Genomic DNA, 27,274 nt, shown 5'->3' on the forward strand with positions numbered 1-27,274 from the left:
AAAGAATTAAGGTAAAATGTCACAAGTCCTCCTAAATTCACAAGACACTGTCTCCACAATATATATGCTCCAGCATACAAGCAAAACTTTCAAGTTTTGTTAGGGCTGCTTGAACCACCTCAAACTCATGTATTTTAATGACTTAGGACAAAGAAGATCTACTATTACATCATGTATAACATTTTTGTCTGTTAATGAAGGATAAAGTAGAAAGCCAAGCCTCATGCCAGAGAAGACATACAGAGAACAGTAAACCAAGACTTGAGTTTAAAATTATGCCTTAAAAAACATCATGAAAACACAATGAAAAAAGTGTCAGCAGATGACATATTTATATATTTATATAAGAGGTGCTTCAAATTTCGAGTAAAGCAGGAATATTTCCCTTAGTAGCTGTTAAAGACCACACAAAGAAAAACCTGTACATAATTATGCCATGGTACCTCTAAGATATTTTTTAATTTTCAACTTTTAACTGAGCTAGAATAGGCCACAATAACTCCACTTCTAACACTAGGATCCTGTTTTGCAAAAGTATACCGAACAGTAGGATGAATATTTTTAGAAATACATCCAACCCACTGTGCCCAACTTCAAGAAGTTAGATATATTTGAAGATCACTTTTGAGGTTTTTTTCTTTAATGTTAAAGGCATGTAAGTACACAGTTGTACATTTGAAGACATCTCATAGTTCCAGAAATACTCAGCCACAGGCTATTCGTACTGCTTGCAGCAGAACTAAGCAAGCAATAAAATTCTTATTGGAATCTCAATCAGGTTGCATCTCTTTCCCCCTCCCCCAACAACTAAAAAAAGGTATTTGTTCTTTGACTGTATTTCTCAGTCTGTTCCTCTCTACTTGCAGACAGTTTGTTGGCACTCAGTTTCAGGGCAGAAAGCATGAAACACTCAGCCATGCATTTCTGCACTTTTTCTTCCCCTTTATTTTCCTTACACTAGCAAGAATGTCTTTCATTTTTAAGGACAGCTATTTCTGCAATTCAGTATCCAGAGTAAGTAAGTATCCCTCTGTCACTTTATTTCATGTTTCAACATTAAAATAGACATTAAAACAAAGTAAGTCTGCAACTACCACTTTACCTCAATGAAGTTAGATATTAAACCAGCAATTTTTGTTTCAGATGACAGTTAAGAAGATATAAAAAACTTAGTATTTGTGGAATTTTGTTTACTTTACAGTTTGAGGCTGTACTCAAGCCCAGATCCAACCATACCAAGGACAACACAGAGGCCTGGCTTGGCACTCAAATCACTGTTTAACATAATACTTTGAGAAGCAAAGCAGCAGTTTCTGGACAGAGAGTAAGAAGGCACTGTGAGAAGATGATGTGAGAGCAGGATAAGCTGAGAACATCTCTGGGCACAGAATTTGAATGCAGCCCTTCAAGCTAGAGTCAAAAACTTTGCTCAGAAAATCAATTGCAAAGAAGAAATTTGTCAGTGTAGTATCATCTTACCCCACAGCGTTCTCTTCAGTTGTTTTAATAAACAGCATACCAAAGACCTGCAGCAGACAGAAAGCACTGTCTTACAGCCCTCACAAATGCTGTACAGGGTATCATCACACCTTAAGTTTGGACAGAATCTGCTGAGGCTTTAGAGATTTACATAAAAGAAAAGAATAAAAGACTTTAGAGTTAGATCTTTAGCTCAGCACTCAGGATTTGGGTTTTTCTGGTTTTCCATTAAAGAACCAAAGGAGGGAAAAAAACCCAAACTCCAAAACCAAACAAAAACCCAAGCCCAAGCACATATAGTTTTTATATATATAATTAACTGAAAAGTAAACAAAACTTAAAACTTACACCTTGGTGCATCACAACCCACAACCTGCTATAAGAACAAGTGCTCTCAACCTCGGGAAACAGAGACAGGTGTCTCTGAGATTGAAGCACAAAAAAATAACAAGAAAAAGTATCTCAAGTTTTACTTCCCTCATCCTGTATATCGTGTCTTCTCAGTCAGTCACCTGACTTTCAGGTTGGCAAAGGCAAGAGGAAGGAGGGTAAGTGGAGCTGAAGGCTGTAGCTGTTACTGAGAAGGCTGCAGTGGGCGACCGATCAGGAGCTGCCACGGGCACAGGCGCGAGCAGATGAGCTCAGCGAGTGAATGAGACGAGCAAAGGGTCGGGAGGACAGTGCTGTGTGACCACTGAGCCACTGGCAGGGCCACACGGCCTCTTCTGAAGCGCTCAGTATTCAGCTCCCTGCCTAAAGCAAGGCAACCAGAGAGCCCGGCCGTGAAAAGCTCGCCTGGGAGGAGGCGATGCAGCCCTCTGACAAAGCCCGGGGGCGGGAGCGCGAAGGAGTAACACATTACACACAGTATGAAAAGTACAGAGCCTCGGGGTAGCGTGAAAATGCCACTGAAAATTAGAGTGCAGCACCTGGGAGGGACCATAAGAAAGTCACAGCCAGGACAAATGGACTTACTTGGAGGACAGAAAAGAGGCAGTGCTGATGAGGACAACTTATGGACTTTTTGTGAACGAGCTTAAAGTTGGTAGCTGCACTGTATCATGTGCATCTCAAGATCAAAGTGCTATCAAGAAACAGAACCATAACCCCTGATTTTTTGTATCTCATCTGTATAATTGTATCTAGAGAATACATGTATATACATGTATACACACGCACATATATAGTTCCCTGTGTCTAAAGCACAATGCAGTTATGCATGACGTATTATGGCATGACATATTAACACCTATTAGTTTTTTCAATTGGATGTAGATAACCAAGAACTGATACAGATAGTGCCAGGCATGTTGACAGATCATCAGTGGCAGGAGGAAAGCACCTTTATTCAATTTCAACAGGAAAAGCAGTCAAATCGAAGTTGCTTAAGAACAATTTAGTGTTACAACACTTTAAGGCAGGATGAAACTTTCTCTAAATACTTAAAAGATAAACAATGTCTAAGTGCAACACCGTAAAGTTTCTGTTGCACCATGAATAATTTCTAGACAATATCCTGGCAATCTTTCCAGGCCTCTAGAAAATAAAAGTGCATAGAATACTCCTAGATATGTTGAAAAGCAGTTGAGAGTACAGACAGTTTGTTAACTATATTTTTTATTTTATCAGACACAACATTTTATTACAGTATTTTCTTTACATAAGCATATTTGTTGCATGTGTGTCCCATCACATCAATGACACTAAAAAGGCAAGTGTGTCTTCCAGTCCATCAGATTTGCTGACTTTGCACTAGACTATGACCACTCCAGCTGCAATAAAGAGCAACTGACATTCTCATCACAACACTGTTTAGGTGAGAACCACCATCTCACTGCTGTACTGAAGTAAATATTTGTAGAGCCAGGTGGACTGGAGCAGCAAAGTGATTCAACTGAACAATAATCCACAAAAAGTAAAAGATGGCAACTGTGTACACTAGACGTCTTCAGAAATCATATATAAAAGTCTGCTCTTCAGCACTGTGTTTAAACTAAACACAGGGAAGTTGCTTAATTTAACTGGATAATCTGAAGATCATCCAGAAGCCCTAGGTAAACCATCAAAAAAGGGAACAATTAAAACTATGTTAATTAAATTCAAAATGTAATATATAATTTCAGATTCAAAACAGGAGCCAGTAAGTTTCTAATCATGATTTTGATTACAAACAGAAGTTGAAGACAGATAATGTAACATCAAAACTCAACATAAGCAATAAGCTTAACTCAGACAGCTCAACTTCTAGCTTTCATTTGCAAAACCTTTATCAGATAGAGAACTAGAATGAATTAAAATATAGACTCCAAACACCTATGCCAGTCTTCACAGCATCATTATACACAACCTCCAAATCTCTGTCAAAAGAGTTTACAAAGACAAGCAGATAAAAACTGTTGAAAGGAAAAAAATACCAAAATTAAGGTTGCTTTACTTCTCAATAATCTCTCAGCCATTTCAGCAACAATAAGCACAATAACAACTTAATCAGAAGTCCTCTGTAGGCAGCACTAAATGCATACGGACTACCACAGAAGGTTTTTACAAAGCCTTCACAGAACTATTCCATGTCTCTGCTCCTACTTTTCACCTCTTCTACACTATTTTCAGCACCATTATCTCCTTTTCAAGATGAGACAAGCTGGCAACTGCATATAGAAATACCATTGAATTAGCACTCTGCATTTCTGTTTTGCTCCATTTCCTACTCCTGACAGTCTCCATGCTTATTTGATTGCTTCTCTGCACTAACCTAGCACTTTCATAAAATAATCTATTACAACAGAACTAGAATCCACCAGACATCTACTGTCTTTCTCAAGAACTAGCTCAGAAGCCATATTAAGATAGGATAAATTCAAAATTGTTACATGTAATCCAACAGTATGTTTTCCAGTTACTCACCATCACAAAAGTGATCTGAAAATCTTCAGTTCTTACTATCCTGGAAGATTGCTTTGGCCAAAAGTATTGTCCTTATCATCAGAACAAACTCCATGTAAAGACAAAACCCATTTTTCTCTCAGTCGCTTTTAAATCAAAGATATCTGGGGCAAGGTATGTCAGAGAAATATCAGCTGTTTGGATGCTAGATATGCATAGATTTTACTTTCTTTTTTTTAAGCACTAATGTCTACTATTCCAGAGAACTGTGTAACAAAAAAAGGAAAAAAACGTTCTGCATTTCATTCTACCGAGTCATACGTTCCCCACCGTTTTGTCACACTGCTGTGAAACAAATGACACTTTCTTTAGGATTCTACAGAATAACAGCACATTTGTTCCATAGGCAAGCACTGTAATATTAAAGAACTGCCTAGATCACAACTAGGTAAAGACATACCAAATGCAGTTGTTTATATCCAGAGTTATGTGTGAGAACAAGATACGATCAAATATTCTCAAACCGTGTTTTATCTACTACAAAGTCTTTTCTGTGTCTGGAGGTTCCCAACTTAAAATGACAGAAGCACTGCCAAGGGAGAACAAGTAAGTCCCCAGTATCTCCAGCTGCTTTCAATTTAGAGAGCAGAGAGACAAAACACCCATTCCTTTTCCTAGGGCTGCTTTTCTGTTTAAGCATTTACTCCACCACCCGTAAAGATTCTGTCTTCACCCTGCTGAGGCTGGCACTTTGCACTAATTCAAAAGAAAAGGCAGGTGGGACAGCAGGCACCAAGACTCATACTGCACACTCGAAATTACACTTTTCTGGATGAAAAGAGAAAAATCAATTCCGTATTACGACCCTTGTTCCTTAGGCAGTGCAGCTTGAGCTTCATTTGAGCTGGTAAGTAATTCTAGCAGGATGAAAGGCAGAAATTTATTCATGTAAGTTGAAGTCTTGGAAGTTCCACTTTGTCATTTTCTGCATGAAATTAAGGTGAATAGGGCAAAAAGTCAAAAGACTGTGTTGGCACTTGCAGAATTTTAATCATGGTCTAGATGTTTGTTTCAATTCTAAAAGCACAACACGAAACTGCATGTACCGAGTGGATCTGTACCTTACTCAGCTGAGCATTCAAACACCAGCATTAGAACAACTAAGCCAACCTGTCTCACAGTTCCTGATTTTTTGACAACTGCCTGACAAACGTAATACTCCTGTTTGTTGGGGTTTTTAAAAAAGAAGGTCAATCTGATTTGCATCGGGGCGTTCAGCGGGGGATACTGGCTGTAGGCAGCCTTAGTGGGACACGGTGGCTTCTCATTTTAGGGCACCTAAATTCAAGGGACAACTATCTGCTACCTGACTTACATATTAAAAACACTGAGACCAAGCTGATCACAAACAGCACCACTGTAAAGTGAAACTATCCAGACCTGTTGACACTAGGTAGAAAAAAAAACAAACAAAAAACCCCCAAAGAATCACAAAGACATACAAAACCAGCCAGGAAAAGTATTCCTTAATGTCATCCGCCCAGAAACTTACTGATGTAACTTAGCAAACATTTCAAGCTGTTTACAAAAAAGAAAAAAAATTTAATTAATGTTTTGTAAAACGCAAACTATAAAGCTTTTAGTTCCTTGTCATTGAAAGCTATTCTTCATCCCATTATAATAGTCTTATTTCAGCATTCAGCATCATTAGAATAACAAATACTGATTTTAGGGAGTTAAGAGATTAAAGGATGGTACTTAAAACACAATTCAAAATATTACATTATACACGACACCATTAATCTGCAAATACGTTCAGTTTTATTAAGAAAAAAGTCCTTGTATGCTTCCTTCATACTGTCAAATTATTTACCCCTTGGGCAAATGAATGAAGTAAAAAAACAGCATGGAATTTCTTGTTGTTGAAGCAAACTAATTCTGGGCCCCACAAAACAGTGATAGCCATTTAATTTTAGAGGTTTCATATTTGACCAGTAAAGCAGTCTAACACTAATCATTTGCCACCAGTCCTTAAACTAAATGACAAAGTCAAGAATGCCAAGATCTCCAGAGGATTTGCTCTGACATCTACAGAAACACAAAATATTTTGTTTTCTTGACTAAAAAAGTTACAGCAATCCCATAGAAATTGCAAAGGTAACACAGAAAGAGCCCTTTAAGATCTTTACTACTCCTAATTAATCAAAGCAAAACAGCCATCCTACTGATAATCCCCTTTAGTGCTTCACAGTTTATGCAATAGTCAATTACTAAAGAGGATGAAAGACAGAACAATCTTTGCAAATAGGTCACTGTCTATATTTATAATGATTAAAACCAGCCTGCTACTAAAAGTAACCTTTAATAAGCATAAAAAGTAACATTAAGACCGTGCACGTATTTACTCTTAAACATGTACTGACTCCTGTGACAGAAGAGGAGGCAGCACTCATCAGAAACAAAGTTATTTCCCAATGCATTAGGCATTGCTGAAAGCAGACTCTAACTTCTTTCTGTAACAACTTTATTCCAAAGTATTTTCCTCAAAGATAACACCTAAATATTCTGGACTTGATCTCTGAATTTGTCCAGCTCTCTCCCTGTCTGCACACCTTCTCTCTCAAAACTTATTATTAGATTCTACCTTCAAACTCTGCCCAAGGCTCATTTCAAGACCACTTTAATGTCTTCTACTTTTGCTTCATCTTTTCCTGCCTGTTTATGCATGCCTGAACATGTAAATTTTTTTTTTTTTTAGTTCAGAACAACTACTGAGGCCTCTATTGCATGTTGCTGGGACCTCCCATATGCTTCTTTCAAGTACTATCCATATCTGCTAAAGAATTCCTCTTCCAAAATTTTCTTTTTCCCCATATGTCCAGCATCTCTGAGGAGTATTTTTGACCTTCCTGGGGGATCAGGATATCACACCTGACACCACTTTCCTAAAATTTTATGGAATTTCACAGATTCTCACACCTTCATGTGCCACCGCCATGTCAGTGACTCTTACACCCCACTGTGCATTCGTTCCTGAACCATTTCATTCAATTCATTACAATTCTACTAACAGTTACTGTCTCCACCAGAGATTTAAATCTGGTTCAATTGAAGCTTGTTTCCTCTCAAACCCTACTTCCTCTAATTACCTTCAGCCTTTCTAGTTCAAGCCCATAAACTAACAGGACTCTATGCACTCTATGCACCACAGTTGCACCCAATAGAGGGAATTTCTTTGCATAAAATGTGAAGAATGTTTATTTCCCAGTCCTGAGGTTTCTCTTGACCGATCTTATGCCACATCTTCATTAGTAAATACTTCTGTTCACACTGCCGCCTCTCTATCCTTCATTTCACATATCTCATCTGCTAGAAAATAAAAATCCTTTCTTTATGCAATACTTTGGAGGCTCTGGATCTTCCAGGATTTCCACAGCCAGCAAGCCTATGAACTCAAGACTGTACAGTTGCAGAACCTGCACTTCATTACTGAAAGGAGAAGGAGGATAATCTTCAGGGAATAATGTAACCACCTCTTAGAAGAATCTCACAACAGAAGCATTCCTCTAAAAATACACTGAAGGTTGGGCTAAAGCTGTATACTATCACCTCAATACCCCCAAAAAATTACCCACACAAAGGTATTATTAAGATCATTCCAGCTTCTAAACTTACAAATTTAAGAGAAAACACCTGTAGCTTAGAGTTTATTATAATGCAGACTGCATAAAACTGAACTCCACAGCAGGCAGGGGAGGGAGAAGCACAGTCAAGTCTTGTGAAGTGAAATTCTGTTTGTGCGTGAAAGCCGGGAACTTGATGTTCTCACTACAGACTAAGAGCAATAAAAACAGCTTTCTGAGCCATTAATTTCTGCACAGCTGATTTCGACTAAACAATGCTCATTATTGAAAGAATCCTAAAAAAAACCGCCAGGCTGTTCCAGTGAGAAGCCTGGCACTCCGAATATTTAGACTGAGCTAACGGTGACATCAGTGCTACCACTGCTTTAATCCCCACGGCTACTAAATGTCAAACATTTTCATTGTATTTAAAGAGCTTGTGATTACGCACAATGAGATTAAGTTACAAAATAAGACGAACTGCAAGGCACAGTGAGCACCTTGCCCAAGACTGTGATAATGGTAAATTCTTCAGCAACACCAGTCAGAAACTGCCACAAGTTTTCCACAGCCAAAATCTGGCATTTTTAGCATTTGTTTTTAAGCACTGGGAAAACTCCCCTCTTCAGACCTTCCATAACCCAGTGAAGTCTGCAGTACATGCATTGCTGCCCCTCTCAAATCCAAACTTGTAAATCGGTTGTAGCGTTGAGTACAGTGGGGCGTGGTGGGAGAGGGGAGAAAGGTGAAAAGGTTAAGTATCACTGCATCAACAGGCACAAAGTCCAGTGGAAACTGAGCAGCAGGCCATATATTTATTATTGACAAAAGACACCCATGTAATATTAATTCCATCTACTTTAGAGAAGGAAATGCATCAAATTATAGTCAACACAGAAGAAAGAACTGTCCTAACATGCAATATAAATTTTAATGTGGTAAACTATTTAAAGTAGGATATACTTTCTAAGCATTCCTTAATATTCTCATAATCTGTTTGGCAATCGATTACTGTGGCAGTCAACAGGCCAACACATGCTTCTAAAATAAATATCTCATTATCATTTTATCATTCCAACTGGCTCATATCAACTATACAGAGCTAGGACAGTGCTGTAAAGAAACGGCAAGAAAGTTCATTGGTTCTCACACTGCATACATGAGACTTTACTGAAGAAAAGAAATTAACTTCAGCAATCCTATTTATTACCTATCTGGGAGCAGGGGAGTGAAGTTAAAATAAAAGTATCATGAAACATACAAATATTAGAGGCATCTTGTCCCATAACTAGAGAAACTCTGAATTTCAAGAATGAGGCCAAGATAGAATATAGCAGGATACTGAAAAACCAATGATTCTGAGTATTTCAGTAAATATATATATGAGCTCATACAGTTCAAGACTACACAAATCACCTAATAAATCTTCTATCTTTAAGATCTTCCCACACCGAGTCATTCCTAAGCAGCTTTGTCTTCATTGTGTCTTATTAGGGAAGCACTGATTCACAGCTCTCAATGATTTTCAATTTCTAAAGTTAGCATCATGTTTGACTTGCGATCCTCTGGTACTCTTAAGTACATGCTGCCAAGTGGGATTTAGTGCAACAATCAGTTTTACCCAGGCAACAGTTTCAACAGCAGTTTCACACTACAGAGTAAGAAAGTTCAAGACCACGGAGGGTTTAACAGAATCTAAAATAATTTAACATCTCCCTACAGAAAGATAGGGGAGGCAGATGTGAAGTGGGGGAATTATCTATATACACACAGACATATATAATTATGTGTATGTACACATACATCACTGGTTTAAGAACAAACCTGGATTACAACACACTAATTAACCTGGTTACCCGTACCAGAAGTGACCTGATTAAGTCAGAGTTCTAATCTTTTGGTGGGGGTGGGGGAGGCCTGTTAAAAAAAAAAAAAAATAAAGACTGAGAGAAACTGCTTTACTAAGGACAAAGGCCATCAATGCTCAGTTTTAGCCTGAAGTAGGAGTACACCATTCCTGAGATTCTTCCATACTAATTAACAAACTCACATGTTTTGAGTTTTAATCCAGAGTAAAGTTGTGAGAAGTAGAATTGGCAGGGCTGACTCATTAAAAAAATTATACAAATAAAATAATCAAGCCAGAAATAAAACTCCATGAAAATCTTAAATGTAACATTTTAAAACTATTAAACCCACTTATAAATTAATTTACAGCTCTTATGCTATCTATACACACTTAGGAAAAATTGACAGTAACTAGCACTGTTATTTCAACAAGCCAAGCAGTGAGGAGTTACAGCAGTAGGCTCCCTTCCTCTGAAAGAAAACATAACCCAAATTCAGTGTCATATCAAAACAACCTTAATAAAGAAAGAACAATAGCGTTTCTGTAACATTCATTCACAGTATAATGTAAATGGAATTCCCAAAGCACAGTAGTTCTGCAAGGACTAGAGCTACACTCATCAACTGTTCAGATTTCAATAACAAGTTCATGCTGAGAGAAGACATTTTTACTTCATCTGAATTTATTAGAAATAAATGTCAAAGCAGTAGCAAGCAATTATGGCAATAATGAGAGAAAACAAACCACACACAGGGGCCATTTTTTAGCTTACCTGTGCTTGTTCCGTGGAACTACTACTGAGTTCATCTCCAGACTCTGAATCTTGGTGAATTTTTTCTGAGCCTTCTCCTGCTGAATCACAAGATTGTTCATGCAAAAAGCTGGTCTTCTCTATTTCCAAGAACTCTGGGCATGGGAAATGACCCATGGAGATGGTTCTGAACTGATTGGAAACCTTGGGAGATTGCAACTCATTATTAAGTTTTCCATTGTTTTGGGTAAGGTCCAGACTCAAACCAAGAGTTTGACCAGGTGTATTATTCGGTCCCAGATTTTGATTGGCATCTCGAACTAAGCAAGACACTTGAACTGGAGTTTTTCCAAAACTAGAAAGCTCTGGTGACTTATTCACATTTTCTGTCGATCTCTGTAATCCATGTGTCAACTTCAAAGTGTTATTTGGCAGCATGCTTGCCTGCTTCACAGGTGGCATCAGTGCTTTTCGGGGTATTTCCTTCACATACTGTGCTGGCACATAAAAAGGTTTGGAATTTTCGTCTCTTTTGACCTGCCACCAATCATCATTAGTCTTTTTAACCAAGATGTATTTCTCCCCTTGCTTAATCACAATTTTCTTGTCCTTGGCCTCATACTCATAGTCGTACTCCACTTGAATGTACAATTGTCCTGGAAGGATCTTTCCACCCTTATCAGCCATTTCTATTTGAAAATATTTCACCTTTTCAGGCAAAAGATAAGCAACATTCTGTTCCAGTGTTATTTTCCCGTTAATAGTCAGAGCTGTAAGACAAAAAGAGTATATGCAATAAATTGATTGTTTAAGAGAACTACAGGGGAAAACAATTTCAAAAATAATCCTGCCTCTGTCAACCTTAGACTAATTAATTGATGGAAAAGTGCAGTATTTTCAGATATCTCTCCTGGTGATGAAACAGAAAAATCAGTAGAACAAAAGCCACCAATTTAACTCTCCTACTTACACAAGTCTCCTGCTATCAAATGGCTCGTTAAGCCTGTTATTTCTTTTACTAAATAAGGTTGATTGATCATCAGGGGTTTGGTGGGAGGACTGGTCTGAGTCAATCTCATGCTTACACACAGGCTTAATTTCTTCAGGAAAATGTGTTACTACACTGGTTTTAATTGAAATAGTCCAAAGAAGACTATTATTCCCTTATTTTGATTCCTCTTTCAGTTCAGGAGCCCCTTCAGTGTGCTCAGCATTCCTTACAGAATCCCTTAAATCTTCCTGCAATGCTACACCCCAGTCACTGGGTTCAGAATGTCCTGGCAATCCCTGACCCACACATGTTGCAGCCCCCAGAGAGCCTGCCCAGCTTCTCACTGGAGCAGGAGATGAGCAGGGGGCTGCATGACCCACGCTGCCTAAGGCTGCAGGCCATGTTGCTTTCTAAACAAGTGGTATAACCACTTTATTATTCATTTATGTACATTTTTACTATAACTGCAACATCCAGAATCATGGTAGTATGAGATAAAAGTATTCAACATCTCCCAGATACTTTGCTTTCATTGGTTTAAATTCTGTATATTAAGCTTGCTCTTAGGAGAGCTTTTTGTGGCATTTAACTCATACAAAACCTGATCTACCAAATGTTTAAGGGTTAAAACTTAAAATGCAAACAAAAAACTCCACAATAGTAAGAAAGGACTATGAACTAAACCCAAAATGGATAATAAATGAAAGGATAATAATACATGAAAATTTTTAAAAGTACTTTCAGCACATTATAATCCAGACAACTGCATCCACACCCATGAATTACAAGTTCTTTCTATTTAATCATGTAGCATCAATGTCAGAATTCATGAGTGGATAAGCATCAGTCTTGCCAACGTACACTGAACACAACATAGTAAATTAACAGGGAATATATGATTTTTAATCTTGAAAAACAAAGCATGAAAGTAAATGGGAAGACCTCCAGCATTCACATATAACGTAGGAAAACTCAAGTAAAATGCTGCCACATTTAATCTTATAAAGATTAACAAATACATCTTTTCATTTTTAAATCCACATTTCATGAATAAAAAAAAAAGTTATGTAGAAACTTGCAGCTCTGCAAGTTTAGACTTTATGATGAGATCTGTAGCATTTACCCTGCCACAGAGGGGAACTAATGCAGTTCCATGCAGGCACACACTTGCAGAGTGAACTCAGTTCCTAAACAATACTAAGGACAGAAATAACAAAAAAGAACTTCTGGGGAGAGCTAAAGCAGAAACCACTGAGAGTTCTTCAGTTTTCTTTTGCCATTTCTGTTATTTGATCTGAGCCTTGAAAAAAATACATTTGCCACATAACTTAGGAGAAAAAGTAGAAGGTAAAAAGCTAAAGTATGATGCCAAGACAGAAGTGCCCATCTTTAATCTGTGTCTTTCTCTCTCTTGTATCCATCATTTTTTACTTCCAGGAAGCATTTCCTGCAGGTAACTAGAAAGCCACCATCATTTACAAGACTCTAAATGGAATCACAAAGTCAGATTTACAATTTTATCGAGGAATTGGCAGAAGGAATGATGGTACCACATTCAACAAAGCCGATAATAGGAACACAAAGCAGTAGAAAAGAATGCCAGGATTCTGGTGTTTACTCTCTACCACAAAATGGTACCTTGACATTCACATTATTACAGTCTATTTGCAGCCTTGGTACAAAACAACTTGCTTACCTGCTGCTCTACATAAATAGGTGTTTTTAAGTGCAGCTCTGCAGTTGTTTAGCAACAGTAGCAGAAGGTAAACACGAACAAATTGCAGCCATTTCACTCTGTTCCTAGTTTTGGAAGCTCTGCCATGCCATGTTATTTTTTTCTTGTTACTAAACCCGACTTCTTGCAACACTTCTTCAAACTTGTTACCAACTCTTTTCATGGGTTCCAGGTCATATATCAGAAAAATACAAGTCTTACCAAGTTGCAGCCTACCTCAAAGCTCTGCTACCTCAGAAGTTGAAAAAGGAGAAACAGTGAATGGGTCCTTGTCCTTTCTCCCACACAGAAACCAAAAACAGAACATGAGCCTCTGATTTCCCACAGGGCTAACAAGTGTTTAAAAGCTTGGATTTTTCATTTCTATTTTGCCACTTCCATATGACTATTTATTGACAGTGCATGCTTAAAATTTTTTCAAGACAGAGAGATTCAACAAGTTGCATTATATGTTTAAAAAAACCCCAAAATTTTAAGAAGTACAAGTCAAATAAAACTGAGCTGCTATAGAAATAGCTCTATTCACTTCTGAAGTCAGTTTTGCAGTCTCATCCCTTTCCAAAACAACAACAACAAAAAAGAAACAACAAAAATAAGCAGCTCAAATTTTGTCCTTTCATCCAAGCTGCATAATTATCAAGTCAATAGCAAACATTTGGTAATGTTGAACATACGATCAAAAAGAGACAGGCTCTGTTCTGCATTTGGCCAGAACACTAAAGCAGTTTTACAAAGAGATCACAACATCAGGATCAAGGAAGGCTCTAATTCTCCTCCACAACACAGAGAAGCAAAAGATACCTATGGTATAGGTGGGAAATTAACCCTGTAGGTCTGCAAACAACTACCATGGGCTTGATTTCATTCAAATGCATTAATTTTTATTTTGCTTGATAATACCTTAAATACAGTCTCAATATCTGATTAAGAGGTTAATAACAACAAATGATCTCGTTAGCAATGAAGACCTAAGAAAACTTACTCATGAATACCAAAAAACAGACTCAAGCCTCACTTTTCTTCTAGTTAGGAAAAACCCAATCGCTACAGGGTAGCTAAGGTGGGCCACATCCCCACATGGAAACACAAACCATGTCTTTCATGGAGCATTCACGCTGTCCCGCGGGAGAGGACACGGGTGATGACACGCACGGCCACTCGGGAAGCGATAGGCGAGCAGGTCTTTCACCCGAGGCAGAGATCCCTTCGGACTCCGACTGCCGATGGAACTGTTCCCATCTCTTACTCAGCTAAGGCTGAGTAAGGCTGGCAACTCCCGGTGTTCGAGAGGTCAACTCCTCCCTCCCCCCCAGCACTCCTCCCGCGGGCGCCGCCGCGCCCCTGCCCGGGACGGCACGGCCCGAGCAGCTCCGCTCCGCCTGGAACGGCACGGCCCGATCAGCTCCGCTCCGCCCGGGACGGCACGGCCCGATCAGCTCCGCTCCGCCCGGGATGGCATGGCCCGAGCAGCTCCGCTCCGCCCGGGATGGCACGGCCCGAGCAGCTCCGCTCCGCCTGGAACGGCACGGCCCGATCAGCTCCGCTCCGCCCGGGACGGCACGGCCCGCTCGGCACTCGGGGCCAGCTCTCCCCACAGGCGGGTGCACGCGTAGCACCAGGGGCTCTGCATGCAAACATTCGCCTCTAGCCAGATTTTATGTGCGTCCCCACAAAACGACACGGTGTTTATCTAGACCCGATGTGACAGCCTCAGCCACCCTCAGACAAGCAGGTTTCAATGAGCTGTAGGGCTGCTCTGAAGTGAGCCTTCCTAGGGCAACCCAAACCCTGCAGCAGCACCCTCACCTCCTTACAGTATCCAGTCTTAACTGCAGAATGATGCTCACTCGATTACCTTGAAACACAAGACCGTGTTTCCTTCAAGACCATTTACATAAGACACAGACTCACAAGTATGATCATACATGATACATACACAGTAGGCTCGTATAGCGTATTAGATATGATCACTCCTAACTTCAGCATTATCCTAGAACTCAGGACTCCCCATCACCCCTGAAAAAAATCAGGATTTAATCAATAGGTATTTCATACCTCTCTCTTGAGATTATCAGGCACAGAGTATTTTCTTCTGATCTTCCAGAACCAGATAACTGACTTAAGAAATACTAAAAATACTTTGTGATATTTCTTTTATTTTCCTCTAGGGAAAAAAAACCACCTTACTCACTGTGGCTATGGAACTGTTACTTACTTTATAATACAAGCAGATGATAAGTTGTTAAAAACGCCACTATTAACTCATTGCCTTAAGTTTCTTTGTGTGACCTTGTTCACAGTGTCCTATAAAGCAGCAGCAGTTGATTTGTGTAATCTTTTTCCATTTTCAGCATCAAACTTCACCCACTGTTGAAATGAACCCTTCCGCAGTGCTGATACAGAAATAAACTCAATTACGGGGCTAAATTAAGACAAATTCTTAACAGTTCAGGCCAGATGAGATACCCTGGCTACAGCTCAATAGATTCCATGGTTCTGCTTCTCCCTGGGCAGTATTCCTAAGGCTTCAAGATGTACTCTGCACATCCACTGCCTGGGAGACTGGTCCTACAATAACCTAGTCAGAATCCAACCCTATTCATACCTTTCTTCCCAAGGGGCACCACTCCTTGTCGAGTACACCTGACTCCTCAGCCAGTATTTTCACGCAGACCAGGCTTCACCGGTGCCTGCAAGAACCACCATCCGCAAAGTGTTCATCCAGAGCAAGCAAAAGTTGTATAAAAATAAATGCAAACATGTAAATGGAAACAACATATATAACCAAAACACAGACAACTTGCAAGCTTTATGAAAACAAGCTCAGCCTCTTCACTGTTTTCTCAGAGGTTACTAACATACGATGAAATCGAGCAGTACCTGGGAGTAAACTACCTTCCGGGAGCTCACACGTCCCTAAACACTAACGGCATAATAAGCAACCATTTAATAATCGCCCGTGACTCAGACTACAGAACAAGCGATGCATTTCAAACAGCTATCAGCACAACTTTCCAGCCGGGCTGCAGCACCCCGCACCTCCACGAGCTCCCTCCCGGCCCCGCTCGCTCCTCGGTGCGGGCTTTTGTTAAGTTGTTGACTCCGGGGCCGGCCATAAATAGCGCGGCACACCCGCACCGACCCGCCAGAGGTGCCGCGCTCAAGTTCACACAAGGGCGCCAGACCCCCCGGCCCGGCGGGGGCGCCCGGGAAGGGCCGCGGCTGCCTCCCTTTGTCTCCCGCAGGTGAGCGAGCGCCGCCCGCACACGGCGGCTCGGGCGGCCCTGCCCGGCCGCCCCCGGCACGGCGGGCCCGCCGGCTCTGCCCAGGTGCGGAGCTGCCTCCCGGCGCCGCCCGCGGAGCCGAGCGGAGCGGAGCCACCGCCGCCACCGCCGGGGGCACTGCGGGGCGGCACCGCCCGGACCCCTCGCGGGGCGCCGGGCGCGGGGGGCGCTCCCGCCGGCGCCCCGGGACGGGCCGGGAGGGCGGCACCGCACCGAGGGCGCTGCGGGCGCCGGGAGCCGGCCCGGGCGCGGAGGTGCCACCGCGGGGCCACCCAGCCCTCCCCGATCGTCCCGCCGGCGGCGCCGCGCTCCTCCCCGCTCCCGTCCTCCTCCTCCTGCTGCTCCCCGCGCCGGGCCGAGCGGCAGCACCGCCGCTCACCTGCCGGCCGGGCCCCGCTCCGCCTGCAGCCGCTCCGGCTCCCGCTCGGCTCCCGCCGCGGCCCCGCCGAGTGTCGGCTCCGGGCACGGCGGCGTCACCGCTCGCGTCACGTGCCGGGGCGGGGCCGCGCGGGGCTGCGGCCTCGGGGGTGTGGCGGGGGCGGAGCCCCGGACCCCGAAATTGGGGATCGCACCGGGCACTCCATCCGTGCCCCTGTCCGTCTCACTATAACCCCTACACCGACCCAGTGCGGCCGCTGCAGCGATACCATCATCTTCTGATTCACACGGCGGTGCGAAGCATCTCGGCCTTTCGGTCCCCGGTGAGAATGGCAGACGGAAAACAAAAACTGCACCCCTCCCTCGCTGCAAGCAAGGGTCGGTCTGAGTGTTTGATAGTTGATAACTGAAGAAATCACATTTTTCGAATAGTCTGCCCAAAAATAAATAATTAGTCCTTGTCAGTTACACTTTGTCAGTTACAGCTTACTGGGTGTCTCCTACTGTATTAGTTAAAGGTACTCACATATTGTTCGGGAATATTTAGGTGGCCTTCACAGCATTTTGAAATTGTGAGTAATCTTATCTTTCTCCTTTAAAAAATGGTGTCTGGTTCTCTTGGTTGCAAAGATAACCTTGAAAGCATGAACTGACTGTAACTGATACAGCAGTATCTGAATGAATCTGCAAACATCCTGAAACAATGGCATGGAGACGTCTAAACTGTCTGCACTCCATTAATCTAATGAAGGCTAATGCTACCTAACTTTTTCTTTGATTATTTTAACACACGGAAGAAGGAAGGAGACAGTAAAATCATCAGAAAGTGGAAAGAACAAGTTTGCTGAGGGAAGGAAAGGCAATGGCAGGAGGAGTTCCAGCAAGAGACAGAGAGAAACACTCTTATTGAGGAAAAATAAAAATAGTATCAATAGATGTAATTGAACATGTGGACATATTTTCATATTAAATCCCAATTCATACTGAATTTGCAGTGTTGATGTTTTCTTGATATATCAGGTGTTATATGACAAACATGCAAGACAAGTAGTAAACACTGCACATACCTTATAGCTTTGCTTCTGTGTATCTTAACCTGAATAATTGTGAGAATGTCTCCTTGACACACCAAGGATCATTTGACTCTGGGCTATCTGTTCACAAAACATCATTATTAAAACTCTGTGGATGCTGTGAGGCTGATACCATTGCCACACCTACTCCTTCAGCAGTCTGCAAGAACAAACTGGAGACCAGCATTTCTATTGTAAGGGAAATAACATCTTGGATATAGATGTTTATTTATCATTAAAAGGCAAAAGGAACATGTAAGAGGACAATAGTTTTGTATTCATACTGAACTTTTGTAAATTACATATACGTGAAAATGACATGGAGTAATTCAGGGTAGGGTGTTTGGCTGGATGTTTTTGTCTAATACGATTCTATCTGTATGCCCAGTTTTGTGGTAAAAAATAATATACTTGGGACACTTGGGTATTTCTGAGCAAGCTGACTGCATTTTACCTGCTGACATGCCTGAGGTGTATATAAAAGCATCTCAAAAATCAGTCGTAGTAACCACATTGTAATTATCCTTCCTTACTGCCAAGGCTTTACTAGAGTGCTGCAGGATATAGCATTAGTGATTCAGTCTGAGGCACTCTTCCCTCTGAGTCAGTGTTGAACCCATGGTCCCACATAATATCAACATGCATAATAGAGCCGAAGGTGCCAGAAGATATGTAATTTTGAGTCCCTGCCCAAGTGCAGTCATGAAAGATTCCACATTACAAACAAACTGTCCAGTCCAAGTTCCAATTTTAGTATCTGTTATGTTTTCTGCCTGTGAAGGATTTCTCCATCATTTCACTGGAGCAGAAGGAGCTGGAGTTCACAACCTTTACTCACTGTGACTTTTTTCTTCTGGAGATGCAGGAAGGCTGTCATACTGACACCTCAGATGGGACTATATATATGTGTTAGTTGGAAACATCCAGTACAGGTATTGACCTCACGAATCTCAAATTGAAAGCATTGGCACCTGTACTTGCTTTATGTAGGATATGCGAGCTGTGGTAGAAACTACAGGACTCATTTCATGTATCTGTTATGTTCTGAATGTTCTATATAATAACTTCCACACAGTGACATCAATCTCTGTATTTATAAACTGATTCCTTGCAAAAAGTCAGAGCTTGAACTGTGTCTGTCTGTTCTGTTAGACCAGTCTTTCAAAACCTTTGTCCAAATTTAATTATGTTTGCCAAAAGGGAGTTGTCTTAAAGGCAGGTATGCTCCCACGTGTTCTGTTAAAGCAGTCAGCCATGGGGAGGTGAAGAAGCCACATAAGAAAGTGACATTGTAAATGCTGCAATTGTGGAGAAAAAGTTGATACTTACAATCTATCATAAAACACAAATCCGTAGAAAACAATCTTCATCGTTCTGAAAATCCACTCTTGGAAAAATCCATTTCTGGTGTTTGAATTAGACATAGAAATGTCACTTTCTTTCATTAGATTCAAAGTTGTGAAGTACCAGGGTCATATGGCTAAAAACATGAGCAATTAATTTTGAAGTGCAAATTCCCATTTTACTTTTTTTATGTTCTTTTTCTTCTGATTCTATTTCAAATCTCTGCAAGTTCAGCTGTCCATTATTTTATGTCTCAGTTGCAGTAATTCTAGATGCATGTCATGTTTTAATTAATTTGAAATGCATATCTGAGAGGGGCTGTTGCCATCCTATTACTCATAGTGCCAGGACTGATGTTAGGTAACCAGCAGAAATGTGCTGCTTAAAATGTGATCTGTGTTAAACCCAGGTTACTTATTCATTGTTTGCCACCCTCCTCACCAAACAGACTAATCTCATTATGAACTGTGTTGATTCTTTCTTTCGGAAGTGACTGAGAAGGCAAATACAAAAAGCTTTGCCACATCTAACAGGCAGATACTGCAAATATCCACCTTGTTCATTTTACTCTTTCCTTGGGTTTTCACCCCTTTTTAGAGACTTTTTCTCTGCTTGGTCCTATAATCTCAGCAGTGATATGCACTAGAGAAACCATTCTGAATTTAGACAAATGCACTTAATTCAGCAAACAGTTCTGACATAGATAGAAAATAGTTTTATTTTACTTCTAATACTATTTAAAAATTTATTTTATTAAATGGCTCAATTTGTCTGATATAAAGCACATTACCTGTGGCATCTCCTGTCTACTCTGCTCCTACTCTCAGGTTTTTTTACAGCTTCCAGCCTCTCACCTCTATCTAAAAATACTTTTACCACCTACACATAGACAGACAATCAATCCTTCCTTTCTGTTCTTTCTCAGTACTACAAAAGCACTTTTTCACAAAGCGCAGATGCTGTGGGCTTTTTGCATGAACTTGTCAATTTACTCCACATCTCCTGACTCAACTAACAGATGAGCCATTTTTATTTATATAACTGTGCATTATATGGAAAATCAATTGACAAGGGAACAACTAAAGTAAAGAATATAGGAAAAGGAACCCAGATTCCTCTGAAGTTCGGTGAAGAACTTCTTTCACCATGACACTACAAACGAATGTTCTCTGCCTTAAGGAGGAACTTTTATACACAGTTCAGAGAAGATTACTTGTTTTACTGTGAAAAATCAGCAAGGAATTTGTAAAATTTTTCCATTTTGCCAGCAGATTATTTTTGCAAATCGCATTAGCCAGAGTGGACAGTGGCCAAGACGTGTTGTTTTTTTTTTTTTTACTTTGCTCTCTTCCTCAGCCAAACAGCCATCATGGTGTTCAGCATTTACATTTCCCCCATATCGTCCAATGGAAGCTGTGACAAAAATTCAAACATGCCCACTGTTTGTATTAGCAGTCTTAGTTTGCAGGTAAGGGACAGTTTTTTACAGCTATCTGATTGTCAGCATTACTGAAGAACAAAGCGAGGTTTGTTTTGGTCAAACTGATCCTTTAATTCTGCTCTTGCCAAGACCTGGCTCATACTTACCTGTGAAGTTAAACAGTTTATCTCTTCTCAAGCAAAGTATTCCAAACTACATCACTTCTATGTTGAGCACGAAAATATACCTCTGAGTCACAGCACAGAATTAAAAGTGGAGAAAAGTACTGAATAATTTCCTGAGAGAATAGCTAAAGCTGACAGTGGGTGAAGGGGGACATTTTTTTTTCTACCTTGACTTAAAACCTTTGCCTAAGCTAAATCTTAGTCAGCTCTGCACAGCCTGATGTGTCTTGATCTCACCATGGTTTGAGCTACCAGGCAAAACATACAAAAGGCACAATTAATCCATTAAATAATGACATCTCTTTCCTGGCATAAACCTATAATGAAAAATGTTGATATTCAAAAAAGCACAATGTATATGTCCGTTTATACCTTGGAGGATTAAGGAGAGTCCTGTATCAGTGTCTTTAATTTCGAAGTCCATTATTTTTTGTCCAGTGGAAAGGAAGGAAATATGTTTATGAACCACTGATAAGCAGAATAAAGGTGTTACATAGCTGTGTAAAAAAGAATTCAACAAAACTTTGCGTGTTACTTTTTTTTTTTTTTTTTTCAGTTTTTAAGTTGATTTCATTATACTGCATGAAATTCAGGCTTCAGGAAGATACATAAGGGAGTTTCTGGTTCCCCAAATCACACAAGTTCAGAATCTGCTCCAGTGCAAGGCCCAGCATGACTTGGTAAACAAACCACTTGCTGACAGGTGCTCTGAAACTGGAAGCTGCAACTCATACTGCGAGTTTCCAGACCCCAGAGGCTTCTCAAGGTCCAGTGAAGTTCCCAGTGGGCAGTTAAAGTGAAGTTATGTGAGGTTCTCTGCTTAATACTGAATATTTTTGATGAGGAACAGCAGAAATTGATAGACCAGGTGGGGTTCACCTCAACTTAACAGGTATAGCTAAAAGTCACGGTGAGAGGTTCATCCTGCCCAAAGTTTTTTGAGTGTCTGTTTGTGTGTATCTACATCAAAGATAGGTGTCTAATCTCCCTTCAGACTCAGTGGAGTTCTGTTTGTTACAGTAAAAGGAGTCTGGAGAGTAATTCATCTCATGTTAAAGTAGGTTCCCATTTGTGATCAGAGTAATTGCACTCCAGAGTCTGTTCAGGTACTTAAGCAGTGGAAATCACTATCACTGGAATTGGTGAATGCTGGAAGTTTTCACGTACAAAAAGAATTAGACAAATTCATGGTAAGAATAATGAGTGACTTAGATTGTACTTTTCAGCTGTCCAAAATTAATTTCATCCTACCTATCACTGGAAAAATAGACACTCATGTTATATTTCAGTTTCCCTCTGAATATATTCTGTTTCTCTCTCATATAGAACCTTTTGTTATATATGACATGATATCTTCTCTTAAAAGGTATTGCTTGGTCACCATGGGGTTGGTCTTTAAGCCAGAGATCAATCCTGGTGGAAGAGGTTTCACTTTAGGGATCCCACTGATTCAGAAAAATATTTCATCTGGTAACTGTGACAATCAACTCAGTAAACATTCTCACAGGTGCCAGTCTAGGGCTGTGGCCATGCTGGTAAATAAACTGGGCCACCCACCATGTTAAATTGTTATCATATTCCCTGACATGTTTCTGGTACGTGGTTTTGGCCAAACCAAATAAGTCCATGTTCAAGCAGTTTGAGAATTAGCACATGCCAGAGACTGTTCCCATTAGGTTTTTTGGATGCATCCACTCTGGTTTTGAGGGTGGAAGGGTGTAGTTGATGGGTGTTGCCAGTTCACCGTGGCCAGAGGATGGTCTTAGCCAGTTCTATTTACTAGTGCAGGCACAGCTTTAGTGTCCAGAGCTGTCTGTGTGACTGGGTAAGATGCTCCTGCATAAAGTACTGTATGTGCAGGGTATCTCTCCTAATTGAGCTGTGAATAGATGTGAGTTGGAAATTAGAAGGTGCCTTCTACCCATAATAGAAATAAAAACTAGAGTAGCCAGCAGTAACAAGGGTAAAAAATACTTCTTTCATCATTCAGCATGGAAGAGACCTTTTTTTTAACTCCTTGTCATCAATAGAGTGTAGATTTTGAATGACTTCAGAGAGAATACTAGAATCAGAAAAAATCTTAACTCATTTCAAGAAGCTGTTAGATACATTTAGACAAAATATGTGATTTGGTTGCTGTGTCCAAGAAGAAGGAAATGAAGGTCCCTGAATTCTCTCAGGCTGTGCCTAAACCAATGAGTTAAACAGGCCTGAACATCTCTCAGAAAGGGAGGCCAACCAGCCCAACCATAAAGCTCTCACTCTTCATAATCAGCTGTTCACATCTAAACCACTTATCGGGAAAGGTCCGAGACAGGAAGCTGCTCTCTGACCAAAGCCACAGGGAGGACTGCTCTAACACTTTCACAGTATAGATGACCAAGTTCCAGTGCCTGTCACCGTGTTTAATTGACAAGTACAGATGCTACCTTTTATTCTTCCTTCTCCAGTTCCTCTGTTCCATTACAGTCCCTGCACCAACTCTTCTCTATTTAATTATGCTTCATAAAAGAAAAAAACCCAATCCTGCTATGCCAGTAGCTACGGTAGAAAGAGTCAGGTAGAAGGTCGTGACATTTCCATGACAAGCTGTATTTCTATCTTTCATTTCTGTGTTTTGTTTCTGACAAAAAAAGTTATTTCAAGTTCCTGAGTGGGCTGGTATGAAGGAAACTATGTGCTGGCTCAGAGTTCTTAATAATTTCAGGATATCGTAGCCATTCCCAAGGAGTCACTGGAGTTCAGAGCCCAAACCCTTTCCAATCCTGTCACTCCTTCAAACAGAGGTACCTTCAGGAATCCAAGTCCACATTTTGTCTTATGTTTGGTTTCCTACAAGGTTCTCTACTGGTTTTCCTTGCTCTTTCTATTTGGCCAATTGTTTTCCATTGAAAACTGAAAAGAAACCTTTATAAAATATTTCATTGCTTGAAGGCTGGCGTAGTAATAATGCCATAGGTGACACAGTCAATGCTGCTGCTAGTTCTGCTGTCTCACCTGCTTCTAGCCAGAAATGAGTCATTCCAGTTTTTCACTAGAGAGGAAACCATGGGAGAAAGTGATAAAAAGGGATTGGCTTGGTCTTTGTTATTTGCATGTGGTTTTTAAATAGTAAAATGGAAGCTTCATTAGAAAGAATGGAAGTTTTCTGTATTTTGTCTGGACCAGCATAGGTTTACGCCCCAAACTGATGTGAGGGATCCTAGATCATAGGTTGACCTTACAGCTGCTCTGTGATAAAGAAAGGGAGAAATCAAATATTGTGTTAGCTGTGACATTGTTTTACACCTCTTTGCCACAGTTGTTGTCTATTGCCTTTTTCCCCATTCTCAGCCATTCACTGAACTGGCACTCCCTAAAGTGTTCATGGAAACATCTTACCCTTATCAAAGTCATTAAGCCAATCCCCAAACTCTTTTATTTTCACAAAAATCCTTGATTCATGTAATCACAGACTTCATTTGAAAAGTCAGGTTTCAATTTAATAAATGCTAAGCCTTTTAGAGGCTTATACCTCTTTTGAAGCCCATAAAATAAAAACCTGCGCACTATATGGGCATTTTAGCCAGTTCTAATTAGCTCAGTCCCTAATTAGAAAGTCTAGAAGCCTTGTGCATACTAGGTCATGACTTTACCAGTACGTAATATATTCTCTCCATCCGCTGTTTTACGTAACTGAGGTCATGATCTCTTCCTGCAGAGTGGGACGAAATGGTGCAGCACCTGTCTGTGACAGACTGATGCTGTGTAGGATGTTGGTTTCGGTCAGGATGAAACTATGTCCTGGAAGGGAGGGGCCCCAGAGCAGTTGCAAACAGCTGAGCCGAGATAAAAACTGTTAACACCAAGGCAGATTCCCAAGGAAGTAGTGGCAGAGCTGTAAGTATCTATTAAACTACTGATAAAAGAGTCCCTAGAAGGTGCTTCCAATTATGAAATAATAGCTCCTACCTTAGGGATGAATAAACTCCAAAGCCAAATGAGAGATGTTCACTGGCTCAGAGTTTTGTTAGCATTATGTTTGCAATTATGAAAAGGGAGGGAGAGTTCTCAGGCTTCCTGCTGAGACAAAAAAAGCAAGGCGGGAGGGGGGAAGCAAAATTAAAAACAGGACAACTTGGGTCAAAACAAATTTAAATGTGATAGTTTTTATAACAAAACAAGACCTTTTATAACAAAAAAAGACCTTGTAGTTTAGTCAGAATTAATCAGAAAGTGGATTTAAAGTTATGTTTATAATCTCTTCCAGATTAGCATCCTAACCATAAAAGTCACTTAAATGGGCCACCTTCAGTCCCTCTGACTGCCACAGTTTTGGTGTGTGGAAAATATATAAGCAGTCATTTCAACAAAGGGTGTGAATGCCTTTCAGCCTGGAGCACTCCTCGAGGACGGAAGATATCTGAAGCTCAGTCCCTCTGCAGTGAAGATTTAATTATTAATGCTAAGTGGAACAGCAGCAACAGGATTGCAGGCACCCTAGAATAGTTAATGGTGTGGCGATTAGTGGTGAAACACTGAGAAAGCGGCGGTAGAGGGGGCTTCAATCCCCTCAAGCAGACACCGAACCTGCATTTTTCATGGCAAGTGTGAATGTTCAAAGAGAGGCGCCCCCCTCCCCCCAGCTCTGTGATGGGAATGCAATGACATCGCTTTTCCTTTGCTCTCCCCGGGCAGCATCGTTCAAATGAATTCAGATCAGATCGGAATCTTCTTGAATGAATGAGGCCATATTTCTTGTGATTTTACTATTGAATGGGAAATATATAATCCATTTCCACTTCTGTTTAATGGAAATTGTTTTGTGGAATTGGTAGTAGTAACCTCAACATAGCAACCTCAGTTATCGTTAAGAGTACCACAGTATCTACAGGCATCCTGACTCTTGGTCAGAAAATAAAGGGCAAGAGAGTTACTTCAGAGCAGGTCTCTCAACGTGCAGTTTTCTGTGCCAGTCCATCTGGCACTAAATGATGCGCTGGTGCTCACCTCCCTGCTTCATCTTAACAGAATAGTAGCATCAACACAGAGCCGGTAATCCGGACCACATAGTCCATGCATGCCACAAATTGAGTGTCTTGTTAGGTGCTGGATGCACGGTAATTCAGCAATAAGCATGAAACAGGTTGTTGTGGAGGCTGAGAAGCTGTCATGCCAGCAGAAGTTAAAACAAGTCTGCTGATACAGTAGTGGGGAAATAATAAACAGTTACTAATACTTAACAGTTGCGGTTCTTCAACTATTGTGATCACATACCCACCCAAAACAATTACCTTCCTCAGCCCTTTGCGTTTGCTTCTTGAAAGAGGGCAAGGGAGACAGAAATTTGAAGAGTTGTCTTCTCTTGTAAGAGTAGTTCCGTGTTTTTCTGCATGTTTTTCTGCATTACCCATTCTTCCCATTTTATTATGCCTTTTTTTTTTTTTTTTAAGACATTGAAAACATTCATCTTTGGAAGAGACCAGTACAAGGAAACCCTTTAAGAAAAAAATATATCATCATGGGAAGGACAAATCAGATCAAAATTTTCTAAGTGCACTTTTTCATAAAAAGAGAATAAAAAATAAGGGAACATTCAATGGTACTGAAATGTTGCAAAGCAGGAATTGAGAAAGGTTTTCACACAAACTAGAACATGGAACTTATTGCCAAAGTCTTTCACCGTGGCCAGGAGTGCAGCAAGATGAGAAAACAAAAGGCACTTTACGCAGGTAGCTTTGGAACAGTGGCAGTCACAACTATTCAGGTTTTATATCAGAGACCAACCTTTTGTTCCTCCCCACAGTGAATAGGAAACCAGGGCATGTTGTCTCATTTGCTGTTTCTCCAGAAGAGCTTGAATTTTTTTTAACTTTCAGAGACAGGATGCTGGCACAAACATAGCCCTGAGCTGACACTATGGGCTTATATTTATGTGACTTTCTGTAACAAAAATAAGAATTTTGAGGTGTTTAATCTTGACAAATGCAGGGTGTAAGCTGTCTCATAAAATCACCAGTTTCAGACACAAACATGCTCAATTCCCTAGGAAACATCCTTTATAGACTCCAGGTTAGTCAACCTCTGTTGTTCTCTCCTGTTCCCTTGTTTATTTTGCAGAAACACAAGAAAGTTAAGCAGGTGTGACAAAAGCCAACCTCACATAAATTCTATGGTTTGCAAAGTGAGCAGGATGATTAACCATGAATCACAAAGTAGAAATTCCTCCAGGGTATTTTCAGGAGCTGTGATATAGCCATTGACAAGATGCTATCAGAACTTTGTCCCTGTCTTTTTAAA

General features: G+C 40.6%; 1 protein-coding gene across 7 annotated transcripts in view; it reads right to left on the reverse strand.

Annotated features, from left to right (window-relative positions):
* The window catches only part of ARHGAP12 (Rho GTPase activating protein 12), a 76,224-nt gene extending 59,151 nt beyond the window's left edge, over nucleotides 1-17,073 (reverse strand). For 3 of the 7 annotated variants that reach the window (XM_050312711.1, XM_050312692.1, XM_050312664.1), the window contains exons 1-2: nucleotides 14,403-14,523; nucleotides 10,607-11,355 (exon numbers count right to left, since the gene is read on the reverse strand). In XM_050312711.1, coding sequence (XP_050168668.1) covers nucleotides 10,607-11,355; nucleotides 14,403-14,421 — 768 coding nt within the window. In that variant the 5' untranslated portion in view covers nucleotides 14,422-14,523. Of the gene's footprint in view, nucleotides 1-10,606; nucleotides 11,356-14,402; nucleotides 14,525-15,916; nucleotides 16,002-16,974 lie in introns of those variants that run through there. The other 4 variants (XM_050312674.1, XM_050312683.1, XM_050312702.1 and 1 more) reach the window with 4 other exon arrangements.
* Between the last annotated feature and the right edge of the window lie 10,201 nt (nucleotides 17,074-27,274).

This window comes from Myiozetetes cayanensis, unplaced genomic scaffold (genome assembly GCF_022539395.1).
Source record: "Myiozetetes cayanensis isolate MyiCay16 unplaced genomic scaffold, myiCay2020 scf1, whole genome shotgun sequence".
Taxonomy (NCBI): domain Eukaryota; kingdom Metazoa; phylum Chordata; class Aves; order Passeriformes; family Tyrannidae; genus Myiozetetes; species Myiozetetes cayanensis.